The sequence below is a fragment of the Falco biarmicus genome, chromosome 14 (assembly GCF_023638135.1).
Source record: "Falco biarmicus isolate bFalBia1 chromosome 14, bFalBia1.pri, whole genome shotgun sequence".
NCBI classification, from domain to species: domain Eukaryota; kingdom Metazoa; phylum Chordata; class Aves; order Falconiformes; family Falconidae; genus Falco; species Falco biarmicus.
Genome location: NC_079301.1, coordinates 11,864,834 through 11,885,838, shown reverse-complemented (window position 1 = coordinate 11,885,838; position 21,005 = coordinate 11,864,834). Strand labels below are relative to the sequence as shown.

The 21,005-nt window shown below is 48.6% G+C and overlaps 1 protein-coding gene and 1 long non-coding RNA gene across 2 annotated transcripts in view; both read left to right on the top strand.

Annotated features, from left to right (window-relative positions):
• Nucleotides 1–21,005, top strand: part of LOC130158970 (uncharacterized) — a 165,288-nt gene that overhangs the window by 127,974 nt on the left and 16,309 nt on the right. The gene's annotated exons all lie outside the window — the stretch shown is intronic.
• The window catches only part of LOC130158955 (gamma-aminobutyric acid receptor subunit gamma-4), a 36,800-nt gene that overhangs the window by 4,838 nt on the left and 10,957 nt on the right, over nucleotides 1–21,005 (top strand). Inside the window, exons 2-3 of the mRNA XM_056360090.1 lie at nucleotides 899–1,047; nucleotides 1,250–1,317. Coding sequence (XP_056216065.1) covers nucleotides 899–1,047; nucleotides 1,250–1,317 — 217 coding nt within the window. The remainder of the gene's footprint in view (nucleotides 1–898; nucleotides 1,048–1,249; nucleotides 1,318–21,005) is intronic.

Here is a 21,005-nt window from a genome sequence, read left to right as displayed (position 1 = left end):
TGTGAACCTAATTTAATTAGAGGGTTTAGGAAAACTCCTTTAGAAAAAGGGAGGGGTGCAAAAGGCTTAGGGAGGGCAGATTTAAAAGGCAGTGGGAGAAGCTGTTGCTAAGTGGATCGTGTCCAAAGGTGCATACAAGTTTTCCCTGCCTGGCTTGGAACTGGAAGATCGGGAGGACGGATCATCTTTAAATGGGAGCTTGTGCTAAAGGCTGAGGAGGAAGGGCTGGTGAGTACAGGGAATGAGTTGTGGCAGTCTTTGCCTGAAGGCAGAGGAGTTTGCACAAGGCTTTAATTTCCGAGGATCCGTGTAAGGCAGATGGTTGGATTCCTGGCAAGCCAGATGTGCATGCTGCCTGCTTGGTAATTTTAGGACCTCTTTTTTCTGAAGTGCTTTTATTGTAAATGCCTCACTCCCCAAAAATGTTGATTTGGTCACTGTCTTCTTCCTCAGAGGAAGCCTGCTTCAGGTGCAAGTGGCGGGCAGAGCAGCCGAGGTATCTGAGGTTGACAGGCAACTCCAGGAGCAGGAATGGGGGTACAGGAGTGGGATGGGCAAGAAAGCTGCAGGGGGAGGACAGGACTGGCTCCCACTCTTCTGGGATGAGCAGTGTGTCTCCAAAGGGAGCTGGGGAGGATATGGAGCGCCCCATGCCAGCTAGTCCTGACTACTGGTGGCAAGGCCCCTGCACATCTGGGGACACTGAAGTGAGCAAAGGCACCAGGTGACTTGTGTCTTCTTAGCAGCATGGCTGAGAGGAGATCCCTGAGCTCCTTATGTTCTGCCTTTTAGCAGTGCTGCATCCTCCTCCTTTAGTGTCTCTGAAACCCAGCTGTGCCCCTACTTGCACAGAGCACCAGAGAGCTGCCACAGTGATGTCTCTCTCTCTCTGCTCCAGGTGTGAGAGCACAGAAGAATATGATTATGATTACCTCAGCATCAATAAAACCTGGGTCCTTACCCCCAAGGCACAGGAGACTGATGCCACGCAGATCCTCAACTCACTGCTGAAGAACTATGATAACAAGCTGAGGCCAGACATTGGCAGTAAGTGTCCCTTGAAGCTCCCTGTGGCCACAGGTAATGCCTGGCCTGGCTGTGTTGTGTGTGTTCCATGCTTCTGTGGCTGCTGTAGTTGGGATTTTTAGTGAGACTGAGCCTTGCTGATCCCAGGTGCTCCCCTGGTCCTCAGCCCTTTACAAATAATCCTAGCCCAAGCTTACCCGTCCCTATTTTATTTTCTTTACAGTCAAGCCCACGTTTATCGATGTGGATATCTACGTGAACAGCATTGGGCCAGTGTCTGTCATCCAAATGGTGAGTGGTGTCGCGCAGGGTTGCGGTATCACCTCAGCTGAGCTCATGGGAGGTAGCTGGCCCAGCACTGCTGGGAGGTTGTGTCATGCTGGCTAGACACGATGTGAAGGTTGTGTTGTCATGAGAAGAGGTGGATTTGTTTCTCTTCCCTTGGGAAGAGGTGCTCTGACCTGCGCTAGAAAGGCTTGACAGCCATACCTGGTCAGGAGCAAGGTCCTCAGGTGCCCTTGGTGAGCTCAGCAACCTACCATGCTTGCAAGCTCAAGTGGAAGGGTACTGCTGCTCTTTGGTCTCACTGGCAATGTGTGGACAGACACCTCTGCCTGGTGGCTTTGCCCTCTCCTGCCTGGGAAGCGTGCAGGTGCCAGGATGCTTGGAGCAAACTGCACCACCCTGGTTGAACCAGTGTGGTGGTGGCTGGGAGGGGGAGCAGCACGCTTCCCAGGAGGACTGAAATAGGTACCTAGAGGTGGTTTCCATGGCTGTGGTCTGATGGTGTGAAACTTAGGTGCCTAGCCCTGGACTGTGGTGCTGGGGAGGGGCAGCCAGCGTGTCTCGGGTCCGACAGCTCTTCTTCAGTGTGTAGCACCTTAGATTGATGCCACCGTGACTGTGATGGTTTCTGCTCATCGGGTCCCCCACTGTACCAGGAGCTGTGGAAAAACTCAACAGAGATGCTCTTTGGTCTGAAGACCCTACAGGACATGCACTGGAGAGCAGCTGTTGATTATATATTTTTCATGGGAAACTTCCATTACTGTTTTCCATGTGAAGTCATTTTTTCCCCTTTTCTAGTAAGAAACAAACCTGACTGCCATCAGGTTTTGAATCATTTCTTTGGTCCACTGGGCAGTGGGGTAGAGGGGACAAAGGAGAGGTACAGCCAGGACAACTTGGCTTTTTTTGTCTATCTCTATGCAAAACAGAGCAGGAAAAAACCCAGCCCCCTTAAACAAAAACAAAAAAATAAAGTTCTTGGGACAGGCACATTATTTTTAGTTTCCCAGGTAGAAAATTTCCACTGAACAAACCCCTCTGGGGATGGAGGAATGTCATTGTAGTTGTAGCACCACTTCCACTCCAAAAAAACCCCAACAAAACCACCATTTTGAAGCATCTCTTCTGCCTGGCCACCACCAAGCATGTGTCGCCAAGCAGTGCCTGCTCGTGAGCTACCAGATGGGCAGCTGGCTGGGTGCTGGCGTGCACGGTGAGGGCACCATCAGGAGGCCCATCGGGGACATCCTCAAGGCCAAAAAATTTCCTTTCATTCTTTCTGTGGGCCTGGTCTCCAGGAGGACCACAGACAAAGCCATGTGGATGTCATCCCTGGCTTCCAGCAGATACTGCAAGCTGTGTGGGTGTGTGGACATGAAGCCACACAAAAGCAGCAGTGTGGGGGAAGGGTGCAGGGGCTGGATGTACTCACTTCCCCAGCTACTGCTGTTCCTGGATGTAGAGCATAAGAGTTGTGTTATAGGTGGTTGTCCCATTTGCTTTGCAGTGCCCAAGGATACGCCAAGAAAACCACACTGCGTGTCCTAATTTCCTTCTCTTTTCCTCTCATCCATGTACTTTACTCCTTTCCACCCTACTGGAAGCTCTGCTCTCCTCCCTGTCACAGGAGCACTGCATTGCCATGCAGGTGGTAGCCGTAGAGAGTGGCTTATAAAATCCAGTCTTGCATCCAGAGTTCATCTCGTCTCCTAAACAGAGATACCAGGCACTGCTGCTAGTCTGGTTTCCTAAGAAACACAGCTTATGCCATGGTGATGGGTGTGTGAGAAAGTAAGTACGTCCATCCCAGTCTTTCAGTATTTTATATCCACTGGGCTAATACCAGCCATGTATGGCTGCCAGTATAGCAGCTTCAGGCGTGTTCAGCATCTCCAGTATTTTTGTGAAAACAGGATGCAAGTCAGTGACAACAGCCATCCCCACTGAGGGGGAAAACTGTTGTGTGGACTCAACCCTTACTAGAATCATATGGGAGGGTGCTGCTGAAGACAGCCCTGACCGTTCCTAGAGCAGCTCAACCCATGTGTTTAGCTCTTTCTGAGGGTCAGCAGAAGTTTTTATGCTTCATATAGGGGGGCTCCACAACTGCACAGGATCTCAGGGGGTCCCAGCCCACTTAATGCAAGCCAGGAGTGAGAAGGCAAGACTGGCACTTGGAATCGCCTACATCTGCAGGGCTCTGCTGGGGAAGCTGCTGCCACAGGGCTGATCTACCCGCCTGCAGCCTTGCCACCTGAGAAGGTATTGTTGTTTGTGGGAATGGCATGGCGAGGAGCTGCTCAGGTAGGGAAGGAAACCACTCGTTGTAGAGACAGTTGAGGGATTTTGTGGCATCAGTCACAACTGGGTGCACTGTCTCTCTAAAGTGCCCAGATGCTACAAGTCCAGGGATCCCTGCTGAGTCCTGACCAGCGATCTGAAGACACCTCCGTATGACTCCCCAGGTAGACTCTCTATGGACATCTCTTCTTCCCCCATCCCCTTGGGGATCTTCCTAAGCTTGACTCTGTGATGACCTTGAACTTCAAAACCTTTCTCCCCAAGATCCTGGGCTGATTAAAGGTACTGAGGACAGCTAGATCCAGGTCTCGTAGCATTGGATGGCAGCTTTCTGCCATCTGTACTCTGAATACTTCCCCCTGCTCACAAGGGAGGCTCCATTGTGCTACCGTGTCTCCTGAAGCAAGAGAAAAGGGCTGTGACAAAGCTGCCAGTGTCACCTCTAGACCTGGCTGCTTCACCCACTTGCTTTGTGTTTGTTTGCTTTTCCATGCTGATACAATGAATTAAGGCATTCTGTGGGTCACGCCAGCCACTGACAGGCTGGCATCAAATGTATGATATAGATTGTCTTTGCTGGGGACATGTCATTCCCACTTTGTCCTTTTTTATCTAGCTTCTCCCAACCTGAGAAGCTCTGCCTTGTCCCAGCTATCAGGCCCATCCCTCCTGCCTGATCTTTCCCTTTCCCTTATGTAACCTGAGAAAATGCACATTTCAGAGGGAAGGGAACCAGAATATGACTCCGAGCTAGACCTCTTGAGCCTGTGGTGGGACTTCTGTCTGCCACAGCTACAGAGGCTCATGTAGGCTGGAAGGCCCACTGAAGGGGAAATGTCCCATCTCTTTAGGTGCATTGTAGTGACAGCATTTTACATAAATATTTCTCTTTCACATAGCCATGCTATGTAGAAGATAAAAAAAACCCTAGTTCCGCTTTTAAGAAATACAGCAGCATTACTGTGGCTATCAGCTTGGACCAGCACGGTCTGTGCATCTGAAGCTGAAGGCTATAGGATGGCCTGACATGCCTGTGGAATAGACAGCTCCAGCTTAAGCAATGTAGTTTGGTCTCTTAGGATCTTCTGCACACCCCACAAAGGGTTAACCACTCACCACTGCCTTCAGCCTGGTGATGCTCTGTCAGGGCTTGGAAGCTGGCCCTGCGTAGCCGCTGCTCAACCTCCAAATGATAAATCATGTCAGGATACAAAACTGATTTCAGTCCTTAAAAATGAATAGGTGATTTGAAAATGTCCTGTGCTGGGTGTGAATTCTGCATCCCCCTCATCAATCACTTGTCATAAATAACATTAACATTCAGGAGCCAGCAGAAGGCAGGCAAGTTTGGAGGGGGAAGAAATGTTAAGTGATTTCCTGGTATCTTTTGTAGACCAGAAGGGCAGTCTTGTTTCCCATTTAGGTAGTTGAGCAAATTCTACATTCTCTCCTCCCTGGGGAAAAGACCCTTTGTGCTCTTCCAGCCAAGTGTGGCAGTAACTAGAAATAAAGCTAGGAGATGGTTAAATGGTAGGAAGTGGCATGGGGCTTGGTTTAAAGGGGATGGGCTGAGAGGGAAAAGTGTGCAGGAAAGTGGGACCATCAGGTCCCAAAGCTGTTTGCTCCAGTTGCTGTATGGACTGGGATTTCCTCCCCATCTCCATGAAACTGTCATCTTTGGGTGGGATTGGGGCAATTGGTGCTTCTCAGGTGGTGGGAAGCTGCGTTCACATCATCAAGGAAAGGATGTTCTCAGCCATGAGCCCTTCCAGGGCTGCCTGCTGCCGCTGGGTGCCAGCCAGTAGCACCTCAAGCCAAATGAGTTATCACCTACAGCGCTGCAGCTTTCCAAGCTGTGTCGCAGATCTGGATGCCCAATTAGATTCCCATTAATGCAGACAGTGGTTAGGTGTCCTTGGCTTATCACTAAGCTGAGCCTGGTGCAAAGACCCACCTTGGTTCTCCGAGCATGTTTGCAGGAAGAGGTGCCAGGGAGGGCTATAGCACCAGGGACTGATGGAAGGAGACTTTGGGTTCAAATTTTTCACTGACTGGTTGTTTGCTGGAGGGATTTGCTCCTGGTTTTATTTTCTAATGGCTTTATTGCTATAGATTATAGCTTTAACTGGTGTCAAGGGCACCTAGAGTTCTGGATCACCTTCCTTTAGGGATGCTTAACTCTCAGGAAATGATGCTGTAGAATCGATGTGGTTGCCAGCTATTGGGGTTGAGTGTCTTTCAGTCCTGAAGATGTCCGTGAAGTGTCCATGAGAGCCAGCATGGGTGGGAGTGGAAAAAGTGCTTCTGTTCTGAGCTTGGGGATGGAGCAAGTCTTGCCCAGAGCTTCTCAGAGTCCTCCCATAGCTCAGAGCTGAATATCCTTTTCTTCCTTTCTTGTGCAAAAACCAAGTGGGAGGCTTGAGGAGTTGAACACTGAGAACTTAACCCAAACACTTGGTAGCCTTCTGGCCAAAGTGAATGGAGACATGCCACGCATCCAAGGACCTGCCTTGGTTACCGGTCTCAGGTGTCTGGGATCAGAGGCAATGCAGTCGGGGCTAGTTTAGATGCTGGAGGCTCCACTCTTTGGTATGTGAGAGGAGATATATTTGTGTGCCAAATTCTGTAGCAAAACTTGATGACAGCTCTTCTGGGATTCTGCCTCAATCACCACCTCAATCTCGTTACTTAATGATAATAAAGATGGAAAGAGCAAAATTGGCCTCCTCCATTCACTGGGGACCAGATTCTGCTGCCTCTGAAGTGCCTGTGATTTCCAAAGGGGTAGGGCTAAGCTCTTGCTTCCATTATTACAGCAAATTATTTTCTTATCTCTCTGCCTGTGAGCAGAGGACTGGAACCTAAAGAGGGTGATATGTCCAAATACACATGTTGAATATTCCTTCCTTCCCTCTTTAGGAGGGAGATGCTGCACACTATTAAATTCATAATGCTGTGCCTGGCTGCATTAGTTACCATGCAACACACTAACGAAATTGAGGATGAAGAACATATTTTCCCACGTCTGCAGTACTGCAGAATAGATTTAATAGACTTGCATGTATGGTGCATTTGTGAAAACACTGTGAGAAAGGGGGACGGAGGGAGGGAGGGGGGAAATGTTTATTCGTTATTTGCTGATGAATAATTAATTTACAAATGTTGTCTTGTTAAATATAAATTAAATCCTCATTTGACACACTTTATAATTTAGAAGTATAAGCCCAGCATGAATGAAGAGAACTCCCCACTGACTGTGTTCATGTAAATCCTGAGGAGCCAGGGAGGGAGGTTTGGCTTTCAAAGCTAAAGCTGACAAGGGGTAGCGATGAGGAATGGGGCTGCTGTGACAAAGCCAGCTTGGGGACCTGGGGCACTTTGTCTTTGTTCCTGGGTGCTTGTCGTGCAGGGATGGCTTAGCAGGGCAGGGAGGCAGTGGATGTCCGCACAACCCTCTTGCAAAGATTGCTTCCTCCCCACTCAGAGCCGTGGGTGGCTGAGCTGCTGAATCGCAGCTCTTTGAGTAAAATCCCCATCAATGCCACATTATCAGTGGGCAGCAAGCTGGCAGCTGCTTGTGAACAGCTGAGCTATCCCAGCAGCAGGAGCAAAGATCCCCAAGAGTGGAGCTAGGCTCTACAAAAGCCCTATGGGACTAAGCCACCCTTATGGAGAGCCCTTAGGTGGTTTGAGGCATCTCCGCACAGAAGCGGAGCCGTATCCCAAGGAACGGCGGCGGTGCTTTGTTGGAAGGCAGTTAGCGTGGGAGCCACAGCGGGAAGCCTTGGGTTACAGCCCTGGTGTCCTGCTGCAAGGCTTGGGTTAATATGGTAGTTTCTTCTTAATAGATGGGGAAACCGAGACCAGTAATAATTGTCTGGCTCTGAGGAACACTTAAGTCTTGATTATACTTAGCTTTGGCTGCTTTGGAATAAGTAGGAAGGAAATGAAATGAAAATGGCACACTTTTTAGAATGCTTGAATATGTTGCTCTGGAGCACAAGATAAGCCTATAGGTAAAAGAAATTTGTTAACTCCCCACCTTCTTTCCTGCTAATAATAGACTCCAGTGGTTGCACAGCACTTTTCAACTGAAAGGACTTGAAAATGCTTCACAAATCATCTGTCTTGGAGGCAATAACCCAGATGCACCCACTTCCAGGGTGGATTGCAGTGCCTGAAGCACACCACAATGCTCTGCCAAGGACTGTGTGCTGCTCTTGGCCTGCCCAGTGTGCCACCATAGTCAGGCATCAGCATCAATTAGTGAAGTTGCACAGGATACACACTCATGTAATGAGCTAGGTCGGGTTTTGGTCCCTGATAAAGATGTATATTGTAGAAATTTAAATTTTGAGAAATGAGTTTTGCTCACTAAGGGCCCCAGTGCTTTTCCTGGCCATTAGTTTCCATGCCTGAGTGATGGCTGGAGCTGCTGGTGCATTTATAATGTCTTCACAAATACTCATTTGCTTGGAGAGTGCTCACGTCTCGTGATTCCTTGATGTTCAGGAACGGTCACCTGAGCTCATTCCTGTGTGCCCGAGTGCTAGGAGAGGGACTGTTCCTCATGTAGCTGCATGCAGTGAGGTCAGTTTTTTGTCATTGTTTGTCATTGGCTTAAGAAAAATAAAAATCCAAAAGCCACTGAGGAATATTACCGATCACATGTAACTTGTGGGACAAATCACAAACCACAGCAGAAGGTCTAATGAAATAACATGAGTTACTCCCATCCTGAACAAATAGCCCGAGAGCTTCTGCAAGTTTCAGGATCCGCTCCCAAACTGGAAAAGAGCTGATTTATTCACTATGAATAATTCAACCAGCTCCTTTTATTATCCAGAACATATACTAATCCCCTCCAGATATTTTCTGTGTGACATCGATGTTGGTATTTTATTTATAGGCTGTTTATTGTGCAGAAGACACAAGGAGTCCATTATAAGGGAAGATGAACAAAAAGCTGGGGGTTTGCCTCTAAATTTTGGAGCTAAACAAAATGTAAAAGTCTGGACAGCAGCCTCCTAGGGGAAAAGTGCTTTTCTTCAGAGGCATTTCTGGAGAGCAAAGCCCTAAAGTTAATTAACATCTGTGCTCAAAGTCCAGCGCTGAATGAGGAATGCGGCTGTACTCCGTCAGGTTTCTTAAACTGCAGCATCAGTCCTGGCACACAGGTGTCTCCATGCAGCCCACAGCCTGGGCGGCCTCCGGCCCTCCGGCAGCGTGGCATAAATCAACATTCATAATGCAGTAAGTGGCTCTTGTAAATTCCTTCAGGGATCTGATTTCTGGCCTTCTGCTGGCAGGAATGGCTCAATCCCACATTCAATTTGTGCCAGCCTTTGGAGAAAACTTACATTTCTTCAGCCAGGCTGAATGCAGAGGGTTTTTTTGCTCTGGACCCTTGCAGGCAGCCTGGGAAGGATGCTTACTAGGTGCTGCCCAGGTAGCCAGTGCGCTTACTGTGGCCAGCCTCAGCGTGTTGTAACTTGTAATTCCTCACCCTTACCCACAGAAAACCTTTCTAACATAGCTCGTGACTGCAGCAGCTGCGCCTGGTCTCCCTTTCCAGAGGTGTCTGTCAGCCACTGAGTTTTTGTTTCTTAATACACCATGACGACAGTTTTCCAGTGACCAGGAGACTCACCTTACTGGGGCCTGGACCAGGCTGGAGGGATGTCCCCTGCACTGACACCCCTGTCAGCTAGCAGCTTTCGGGTTCGTAGGAGCTTTCCCTTCTGGCAGGGCATTTACCGTGAGGCATAGGCATGGACATGGCTGCAGTCACTGGGCGGTGGGAGCGCACCCTTGCCCATCCCGCGGTGGTAGGGATGTGCCTGTGAGATGCGGGGTCAGGCTCAGAGCTGCTGTGTGCAGCTGCCTCTCGCAAAGAAAAGTCCAGATGCAAGTTGTCTCCATCACAAGCGCGTCAGCTAATGGAGTTGCTCGGTGGTTCCCCAATGGCCCCACTTCTCCGTACAGAGACGGTGTGTGTGGACAGGCCAGGAAGGATGTATTTGATTTGGGTACTGATCTGTGCTCTGAACCTCATTAAATTGATTCTTCCAAGTCAAAGGGAAAGCACTATTGTGTCAAATTTGAAAGATATAGGCTCTGAGCTGTACCAACACTTGTCACTTGATGGGCTGAATTATTTTTAAGGCTGAGCTGATTTATCTGAACTGAAGGATTTAGATCTCTCCACAGGAGAGGTCTGGGTATTTCAGGTACGTGACAGCCAAGTCAAAGAGCTGGTCAGAGGCCAGGGTTTCTGGTCTAGGGCAAAAAGCCAGCATCATAGGGGAGGGGACAAACAACCAAAATTCTTAAGCAATTCTGAGGGAAAATGGGTTTAGGGGCAATCAAAACATTTATGTTTAGCATCAGCAGTTTGTTTTTCATTTGCTTTTCATACGGTGATAAATTCTGTCCTATAAGTAAAGCATGAAAAAGAGTATTTGAAAATAAAAGTAAAAATGAAGTGTATCAAATAGATAAGTGTAAAGCAAAATATTTTGTTAGCTTGCTAGAGAAAAAAAAAAGTTTCTGAACGAAATGATGAGGTTGAGGTAATTCATTTTAGGTTTTGACAGTTTAAATTTATTTTCAACAAAAGTTCATTTTCTCAGTAGAAATCATCCTCAGGTGAAGCAGTCCTGCCATCTCCCCTAAAAGGCTGACGTGAAATCTGCTTGCTATAAATGTTTTATGAAATGGACCATTCCTCGGAATTCAGTGGTTGTGGGTGACCAGCAGCAATATGCTTCAAGGACCTCTTCATGCCTCAATGTTAAAGGCTGAATATTCAGACTATTACATCCCATCTCCGTGCACAGGAAGGGTTTAATTGCCCATGATACAAATGGCAAGCAAGCAGCAGTGATACTGCCAGCCTGAGCCTCCCCGTGGCACCGGGGCTGGCTGGGCTGAGCCAGCGCTTTGCTTCTCTTCCCTGCAAGCCCTTGCATCTCCCCCGCGCCTTAAGCTGTGTCTTAAGCTTGGTGTCTTTTGCGCTGGTAGGAGGTAGGTGTTAGGGTCAGCAAGTGGGTGGGCAGGTAGATCATCACAGTGTCTGCCATGATGCCTCGCACGGGTCAGCAGCAGCCCACTCTGCTGTGGGTTTGCTGATGCTGCAGCCATTTCACACCAGTGCTGCTGAGACTGGCCCCAGTAATTCCCAATGCAACAGCTCCTCAAGGCCCCTGAAAAATCATACTGGCTGCATGGGGCACTACAGGTCGGGGAATAAGTCTGGCCAGGGATCTTTGGGCTTGGTGTGTGCTGGTAGCATGGAGTTGATGGTAGCTGAGGACCCTGGTATAAACCTTGGTTGTCCACCTTCATGTCCAGAGGGCTTTTCTGTGAGGATTTCTGTGGTTCTTGACAGACCTGCGGTTAGCTGGGAATGGCTCTAACATCTGATCAGCTTTGTTCAACAGGAGAACGCAGGTGGGAGTAATGGCTCACCTGCTGGCAGATGCACAGGGTATGTGTGAGCTAAAACACTTGGGAGTGTGAGTAGGGGAACACCTTGTCTCCATGTGGCTGGGCAACAGGGAAGGACAGAGCAGGGGCTTTGCAAATGTTGTAAGCCTTGTTTCTGACACTTCCCCCTGATCTGCTTCTCTTTCCCTCCAGCTTTTTCAGTGTACCTGTTACACCTGCCAGACCAGGCCTGTGTCCTTTGGTCTGTCATTCCTCCACAGACACCCACAGCCACCTTAGTAGTGTAGTGAGGACATGGAGAGGAAGCGGAGCAATGGGATAGAGAAGTGGGAAGGATTTGTGGGAGTTAAGTTGGTTGTTCCTACAGCCACAGGGAGGTAGGAGGGTGAAGTTAAGATGATAACTGGCTGATCTCTTAATTTGCTCCGTGAAAAGAAAAGCTGAAGGCAAAGAGAACCGTAATATTCAAGACAACCATTTCCTTTTGTGGTCTGGCAGTGGTAGACTGACAAACCTGTCCAGAGTTTGCAGCCTTAGCTTCTCACGTGACCCTGCACCCTGTGAGAAGGTGTGATGGACCCTGGTTTCCCCTGCCAGAACAAAAAGCCACAGTGGTGACATGGCTTGGAGCAGTGTGCCAGAGGGATTTGCAGATCTCAACAGGAGGCTTGGGGAGAGAAGGTCTCTGCAGAGCAGGTAGGGAATAGAAGGAGCTCTGGGAATGGGGATGTTGACACCCAGTTTGCACTGCAAGGGAGGAGTGAGCCATTGCATGGAGCCAAGCTCCCTTCCGCGGGATTGCTCCCGGCTGGCTGGATGTGAGCTCTGCATGCAGCCTCCTGTGGAGCTGGCTGCAAGCTTCGGTCCAGTTCTGCAGCAGTGAGGCTGGGGGCTGCTTGGATGCTGGTGCTCTCTCACGGGATCAGCAAGAGGGGAGATGAAAATACTTCAGTGTTGCTGCTACCTCAGAAAGTCAAAGGCAGGTCCAAGTGCTGGGATTTGGTAAGGGGCAGCAGAGGATGGGCTGTCCAGCTCCCAGGAACCTTGGACTAAGCTCAAGAGCCAAAATTATTTGGTTTCTTTGCATGTATAATTCTGGGATATACAAGCTGTACCAATACGTCCCTTAGACCTCTGTGCAGAAAACCTCTTCATCTTTTTCGCTTATTCCCCAAAGATGTCCTAAAGCCATCTAAGGGGAGTTGGGTAAAGTAAGGTGGTTGAGTTTTAAAGGAGGCATCTGCAGTGGGCTGGGTCTCTACAAAACAGTTGGGAGCTGGTAAAAAAGACTGGGAATACCAGCCCCTGCTTTCTGAGGAGAGTCTTTTGCAGCCACCAGGTGCCATAGGAAGTGAGCAGCCCAGAGCAGCAGAGCTCTGCAGGTCCTGCTTGCCTGGTGGCTGGTGTCCTGGTTTCCAAATGACCGCCACACTTAGCCTGAAGTGTGGATGTATGCCTGGAAAGGAGAATCAGCTGGCTTGGTGTCCCTTCTGTAACTGCAGTCCAGCTTGCTTTGCCCTTCAAATATCCAACAGGGGAGACAGAAATTGTTCTTTCTTTGTAACCTGATTCTCCCAGCTGCTTTCCCTCATCCTGGTGCTCCTTTGAAATCTCATTAGGGCTGGGCCGTGACTTTGTGGTGGCTTGAAAAAAACTGTGAAAGGAAAAACAAAATGAAGCAGGGAGAAGGAGCTATATCAAGGAACTGGCAGGGCAGGACAAGAAAGCTGGCAAGCACAGCAAAGGGGCATGAGAGACAACATGAAACAGGTTTCCTTGAAAGAGTCAGTGGAGCAGAGTACACTGTCCCCACCTCCTTCTTCATCTGGAGCCAGGAGAGAACAGTGTCAGGAGTGACGATTTCTGCAGAGGGCACAAAACCTTTCCCTTCTGTGAAAGCAGAACTTTCTCAGATTTTTTGAATGTGCTTTTTTCCTTGAGGATGAGGATTAGAAAGGGATTTACACAGGCAAACAGTGGTTTTCCTCCTGGCCAGCATAAGCATTTCCATACAATGGGTGGCATCCCAGGGACTCAGGTGCACTGTGCTTTCTCAGACCCGTTTTGGTGGGAGGAGGACAGAGTAGCATCAGGGTTTGGGAGATGGACCTCTCAGGTGCTGTCCTGACTCACTGGTTTTGGAGAACTGAACCATACTGCCCAGCCAGGGCATTACCTCGTGATGCTTTGTGCTGTGTCGTGACTCATGTGGTGCAGCCTGTTAGCCCACCACAGCCTGTCATTGATCTCCCAGGCCCAGTACAGTTCCTACAGCCAGTGGTGTGCCTCACTTCTTCAGCACAGGTTCTGAGGTCTGCTGGCTTCTCCACCCTGTCAATGTGCTGCCCATGAAGGTGGTTTGACAGAGCTCAGTGCCTGTTGGAAGCAAGGGGTTCTCATGGAGGACAGCATATTTAGCAGAAGGCTGTAGTGATTTTCCTGTTCCTTGTACTCTGTCCCTAAGCTCTTGGGACTGGCCACCATAGGAGCCTGTTGGGACCGAGGGGCACTGCCTGACACTGTTTGCCCATTCTTATCCCTCTGGCTTTGTATGCTGTTGTGCCATGCCATGCAATTCCTGCACTGGAAGGAAGTTTCTGGCTCTGATGCACACAGAAAGCAGAGCTCCTAAGGCTCTCTCCCTCTGCCACCCTTTCCCTCCTGTCTTGACCTCAAAGCACAGCTTATGTAGCAATTTTTTCATCGCTAGGACTGCAATGGGAGGGACTTTGTTCCCTTTGCATGACAATTGCTATCCAGCTGAGATCACTAGACGCCTTTCAGTCCATAGAGAGAGGCAGTCTGTGCCCTGGAGAGCCTTACTAGACAAAGCAAAGTCCCGTGAGAAGGTGGGGAGAGGTTGGAAAATTATGTGATGCTTGAATAGGGCCATTACAATTGAAGCTGTTTCTGTTTGAGGAGGGGTATGGGCAGGGTGTTGATACCTTTCTTGCTGAGGCAGAGAAGCAGAGTGGTGAGCTACAGGCCACAGAGAGTGTGGAGAGGGCATTGGAGAGGAGCAGGAGGAAAGAAGGCTAGAACAGGGAGGAAAGGGAAAAGAGGGAAAACCCAAGAAAGCCTGGAGAGATGAAAAAACAACAAAGGGAACTGAGCAGCAGATGTGGGTTTTCAGTCCCTGAGCAGACAGGGAAGGTGCTGAGACCTTTACAAAGGTCTGCAGACTACTGTGGACTACTCTACTTCTCCAAAACCCTCAGTCCTTCCAAACAGGGACTGAATGTAAATAAGAATCAGACCCTAAATTTCAGACACTGTCTTGATTTTACCAGCCCTTAGTCTATCTGGTGAGCCAGCAGCAGCAGTCGGCTGTACTGGTGTCTGGCAAAGCCGGTGGTGATGCCAGTGGTGGTCCCTTCTGTATGAGGTATGAGATTGGTGGCAGGGAGGCAGGCCCGGCTGGCAAGCCCTAAGCTTAGAAAGATGCTTGCTCTAATACTTCAAAACCACACAGCCACATGCTTCTGACAGTTGAAGGCATTCGGGTCATTTGAATGTTTGGAGGACTTTCCTGCCTTCCTTCACTTCACCTGAGGGCCATTTCCCTGCTGTCACAACGGGATACTGCTCTCGTTCCTGCCTCTTCATCCTAGGGAGGAGGCAGTGAGGCTGCAGCATCCAGCTCCCAAACTGAGCAGGAATCCAGCAGCCCAGGACAGGAGTTTTGTAAGGACAGAGAGATGAGGAACATGTCAGTGCTGGAGGAACAGATCATGTTCCCAGCCAATGACAGACTCACAGATGTCACCATCCCAGAAAGTCCTCCTCAGGAGTGTTAAGGACTGGACACCTTGGGGGGTCCATGGGACCTCCTGCCTTCCTTTGTCTATTACAGGGGAGCCGCAGCAACTGGTTTCCCTGTCCTGGGTAGTATTAGACTGCCCATCCCAGTGTTTAATTTTAAATGCAGTGGGTGGCATGGGAATGGGAAATGCAATTAAAGAAATTCCAGCTTCCCATCTGAATCTCACCAAGATGTTCTTGGTAAGACCAATCTTGGGAAGTTAACTGTATGCAGTGAGGTTTGTCTTCTAGCCCTTTTAAAGGAAATTTCTTTTTGTCTTGTCAAGAACCCCATGAGCTTAAAGGACAAATAAACCAAGAGCACCTGCCCAAAGTGCTAAGTATTCTCTTCCAGTTATCCTGTGTGATTCTGTCCTCACCTCTTCTCTTCCCCCACCTGCTCGCTTCTTCAGGCACAAAGTTGCTTCAAGCCCAACACTGGGGAGCATTTAAGCATTTAGCGGTAAGGTTTGACATGCAAATGAGACTTTGGACAAGTGTGGCTTTGCTCTGCAGCAGCCTAGACATTTTCTAGAGATCATGGTAACTGGCCTGCATCCTTGTTTGCATCAGAAGCTGCTTACACATGACTCTCCACCCAGGCCATGTCCTGTCCTGAGAGTGGTGAAAAAACAAACTAAAAGGAGATGGCTCCTTCCCTGTACTGCTTTGCATAACACTTCAGTGAAGTGTTCAGTATCTTCTTTAAATCTGCCCCATCTGCATATAGCATCCTGTGTCCATGCCACTGCCTAATAACCTCGCCAGGGACAGTGCAGACAGACGGTGCTTCTGTAAACCAGAGTTTGGCTGATGTCATGTCTCGACTCAAGGACTTTCCTTGATCCTTTGGGTAATGACTGTTAATCAGATGCTAAAACACACACTATGTCACACGCCCCTGGGGCTCACAGTGAGAGACTCCCTGTGCCAGGCTATGCTCCAATGAATAGAGGAACGGACACCATGGCACGAAGCCATCTTGGGGTTGCATGTGAGGAGATAACATCGCTGAAGGACTGAAAGTGGTGGTATAAGGGAACAGCTCACAAGAAAGGGTTTGGGGGAGAAGCAGCAGTCTGGAGTGGTTGGCTGTCATGAGTATAAAAGCCTGCCTTTTAGATGTCGCTGTTTGCCCATGCATGGGAGCAGGCATGAGCAGAGGTGTGTGGGAACAGGCAGGCAGAGATCTCAGAAGCCAGTACTAGGTTTTGAAAGCCCTGTCCACTTCCCATCTGCAGAGATTCCAATGGGTGAGCAAGCCATGAGTGGGGAGTTTGAAATCGAGAGAGCAGCATGTACAGCATGTCTTGTTTGAAGGCTCCTGGCATGAGGACAGGACATGGTGATGGTTTTTAATAGCAAGTTTGTATTATAAAAAGAACACTGTCTCAACTGAGATTCCCTGGGCAGAGGCAAAAGACATTCAGACAAGGACAGCACTGCCAGTGTTGCTGCAGAAGTGAAACAGATGGGAAGTTCAGTGTGTCACCTTGAAAATACAGATCACCAGAGCTCTGCTCCTTTTGTCCTTGTGAGCTCCCATTGTCACTCCAGCATCATGTCCAGAAAGCTCTCTGGGGTCTGATTCGGAGAGAGGAGGACCTTGGGAGCATAAGGAAACTCCCATTCTCATTCTATTGCTCTTTGTGTTGGGGAGACAGAACTCACCCAGAGCAGGGACACAGAGGCATCCACAAGCAAGGTGTCTCACACTGCTGATGGGAGAACTGAGAGAAGCCTGACGCTGCCCAGCTGGTCGCTGAAGTGGTCAGTGTCAGGCATTAGCATGTGCTGTCTGTGCATGTCCCCTCTGCTTGCTGCCTTTGGAGAGTGCTTGCATGTGTCATGCTAGAAGCACGTTCCTGCCCGCTAGCTGTGGGGACAAGAAGGTGTGCATCAGATTTGAAGATTATTCTAAAATAAGGTTATTTTATTTAGTTTATTTATTTAGCCTGGAGAGTGTCTGCAGACTTTTTGCTATTAAGCGCATTCCCTGGGACACAGAGCTGGCTGCTGGGAGCACCCCAGGGTTTGTAAGAGATGTTTTCAGGCTGGGAGGGATGCATAGAATGTTCTGGAGAAGAAAACGCTCACCTGTGCGGGGCTGTGGGGGTATGGAGCTGCTGAGTAAAGTTCTGTTGGAAGCAGGGATGCTTGGGCTGACTCCTGTTCTGCAGAACAGGGAGACTGGAGGAGAAGCTTCCCGGCTTGCCTCGAGCTGCATAGAGTGACCTACCAGCCCTTGAAAGAAATATACCCCATTTGTGGTACTTCTCCAATAATTCCTGAGATTTTCATGAATTGCAGTTCCCAAAGAGTTTGCCTGTAATACTTGCTCTCCTTAGCTCTGTGACTGACTGCACAGATCCATCAGATTCACGTCAGCCCACCTGAAATGCTGGCCATGCTTCCCAGGAAAGCAGCCTGCTCTATGTACTGCAGCGAGGGATTTGCTTGGAGGTGCAGAGGGAAGTGGGCTCTGTAACAACAGATACCAGAATAATAAAAGCTAGAATGAGACTGGCTAGGATATTAATCTCTCAGCCCCACTGTTATTTAGGATTTTTCCAAACTATCTGTCCATCAGAGGAAACCGGAGGAACCTGTTTCCAGGTCTCTGTCTTCTCTATTTGGAGGTCGTCTTGTTGCTGTTGAATACAAATGACGTTGCAGAAAACACCTTTAAATCCTTAATTTTATCCTAATTTAGGAAGATATCTAAGACATTTCCATCTCATGCCTTTGCTTCTCTCTTTGGCATTTGTCAGAAAACTGAGCTTTTAAGGAACCCGGAGAAGGAAGTTCATAGACACAGAGGAACCATGGGGTACCAACTCTTTTGTATCCCACTAACTGCACCCTCGAGAGGGCTCAGCTGATCTGCACACACAAAGTTGCTTTGAGCCATTTGAAAAGGACCTTCTGGCAGCGCATAGCTGTGTTTATTTGGTTTATAAGCTAACCTGAAAATAGACACTGCTAATTTCAAGTTGTGTCATGCTAACCCTGTGAGTTCAAGCTGTTAGTCTGCAACTGGGTAGCCCTAACTCATACCTGCTCTGAACCTGGGGTGGAACTTCATCTAAAGTAGAGTTCCTGGGGCCAAATGCGACTGGAAATATGGGCTGATTCTCCATGTGTGTCCACATACAGCGGTGAGAGAGGGGGCACAGGAAGGAGCAAGCTGAGGCCAGGTACAACAAGGATGTCCTTGTTGTACCAGGACATCAGGATGGGGAGCAAGGAGATCCTCCTGGGCCGTGAAGGTTAGGGCAGGACGGCTGGGGCTTGGATGACCCAAGGAACAGGGCTTAGGGTGGCACTAAACCACAACAGTGCCCAGCTCCCAACTCTTGTGCAGGGGACTGGCTGATTACTGAACCTGTTTCTTTTGGATTGAAAATTTGGGGGTTTTCTTTGAAATGACTTTTCACATGGAAATTTCATAGCTTTTCACTCAAACTATGCTTTTAAAAATGAAAGGCTTTGAGAGCACAGTAAAGTCTTTTTGTTACTGTTTTATTTTTTTCTTCCAAGATGAAATATTCTTGTGAAATCCACATCCCCTTATTTCCCACAAATCCTCTTTCACAGGACAGGTTTTTTTCCATTAGATGTTTTGAGATTTTTACCATTTTCTGGGACTGGGTTTCCATCAGCATCTGTGTTGCCCACATGAGGAAAACAAGGACTGATCAGTGATGTGCAGCAGTGCCAGGTGATGATGGTGACCAAGAGCCAGCTGGGTCATGCTGAAAGGCTGAGTTCAACATGAGCCCACACAGCTGGCAGCGGTGATGCTTCAGGGTGTTCCTCAGCTTTGGATAAACTCATGTGATAGTAGTTAGGGTAGGCAGTCTTCAGTGTTTGCCTTACGGGTAGTTTGATTTATTATTTTATGACTGAAGTTTGATGTAATATGGCGTGCATGCCAACATGTGTGTGCTACCCCATGTGTAATCCAAACGGCATGACCTAATTGTTAGAGCAATTCCTCTTATTTCATTAGCTTTTCTGCTGAAAACTTTTTAAAAGCCCATGCTTTTACAGAGAAGGTAACAACATCCATGTGCTGCATAGCAGATGGTACAGTAATGTTGGAGGCATATTTTACAATAACCTTTTTCCAAATGTGTAAACTGAGGTATTGAGAAGTCTGTTTCTGATGCTTGAAAATGAACCAGGGCAGAGAGAAACTACAGGAGTGCAAGAAACAGTACTGTCATATGTTTTAGGGGCTGACCTTGTCCTGCCAAACTTCAGCTATTCAGCCTTGATCAGCCAGGACTCTTCTAAGGTCCTTAAGAGTGTGAGGCTTTCCAGAACTTGGACTGCTTCATACTGGGATCTCTCTCCAGAAGTGCCTATCCTTCTGCAATGACTGTAGGGAGCCCATGATCAAACACCTCCTATTTAATCACCTTGGTCAGATGCCTACAGCTAAGTGGGATCTGATTAATGCTCAGAGAAAGAAAGGTCCGAGAGCCGTCCCACAGCTGATCAGTGCAGAACCACAGCCATGCAAGGTTCTTCAGCATCAATGCAAACCACACTTGATGGGAACAGCTGCTAACATCTTCAGGAACTGTTGTGGTTTAACCCCAGCAAGCAACTAAGCACTACACAGCTGCTTGCTTACTCCCCTGCAGCAGGATGGGGGAGAGAATCAGAAGGGTAAAAGTGCTCCCAAAGGCTGGAGCATCTTTGTATAAATCTTGCCTCAGATAATTCTGAATGAAAATACATTTGGAAATGCCAACATTTCCCAGTGGGTTCCCCATGTAGAGGCAAGGGAGCCAGCTCAGCTCATAAGTTCTTCCTCATGAACAGCTGTGCTAATAATAGCCATTGAAATTAGATCAAACCACAGGACAGTGACAATAACAGCTCAGATTTTTCAAAAGAGCTGAATGACTTGTGCACTACACCTTTTGCAAAGGCTGGCTAAGAATGGCACAAGAGGAGCTCTTTAATGCTGATCCCTTCTGAAAATCTGGGCTTGACAACAAATACTAAACTCCTGGGTTAGCTGACCCTCCACGCTCCTGAAACATTAGCATTGGTTATCCCAGACCTGCATACTGAACTTTACAGCAGGACACCTAACCTGAGCTGCCAGGCCAGAAGCAAGATCTCACAAGTGATTCCAGTCAGGAGTTAGAGACTCATAGGGGCATCTAACATGGATTTATCATTGCATCGTTGGTTGCTTTCTCCTACACCAGAGATACTGCTTAGGAGGAGCAATGTAAGCTCATACTGGCTCAAACTGGGATTGCAGGGCTGGGGGAGAATATGTCAAATGTTGTGTTATTTTGGCCTCAACAGCTGGCAAGGAAAAGAAAATGGCCCCAAGCAGAATAAAGTCAACCCACCCCCATATGTCATTTTCTCAGGCTGCCATTACCCCATCTTGTCCCTGCTGTGCCGATGCTTCTTTGCCCACCCATGGGCTTTATTTCACTGTTTTACAACCTGATGTCCTATGTCCAAGCAGTACCCAGTGCGATCCAGAGCATTCAGATGCTGGAATGTGCTCTTTCCACCTTCTGTTTTCAGGTAGTGGCCATGCTTGTGCACTTGGCTTTGAGGGCTGCTGCTATCCTAACTCTGTGTCTCCTCATGTCTGTTTTGAATGAACTGTAGAGCCAATGCCATCACTCTGAACATGCTGCATCTGTCTCCATTTAGAGATACGTTAGGAACTCATCCCTGGCACCTTGCTCATCCCTGTGTCTAACCAGGGTGAAGGATCAGCCCAGAGAATGACTTGACCGCCTGATGGCAAATGCTCTTTTCTCATGATCTCATTCCTATGCTAGGGACGTTTTTGGTACCAATCACTCATCGCCGGTTGGCTGACAGTGGAGTGAGGGCAAGGAAAATGAAGCAGGGAGTCGTGCGTTGCCCTGCTCTGCGTGCCCCCAGCAGGACACAACGTCCAAGGGAGCGCACTAAGAGCGCCAGCATCTATTTTAATGGCATGGTTTGAGAAGTCAGCTCTGAACCAGCAGCAAGGGCAGCAAAGGGAGGATGTGCTGCAGTCATAAAAATTCCACCGAGATAAATCAATAGAGGGAGGAGGAGAATGAGAGGGAGAGATGGCAAAGTCAGACATTGTTCATCTTTGCCACAGG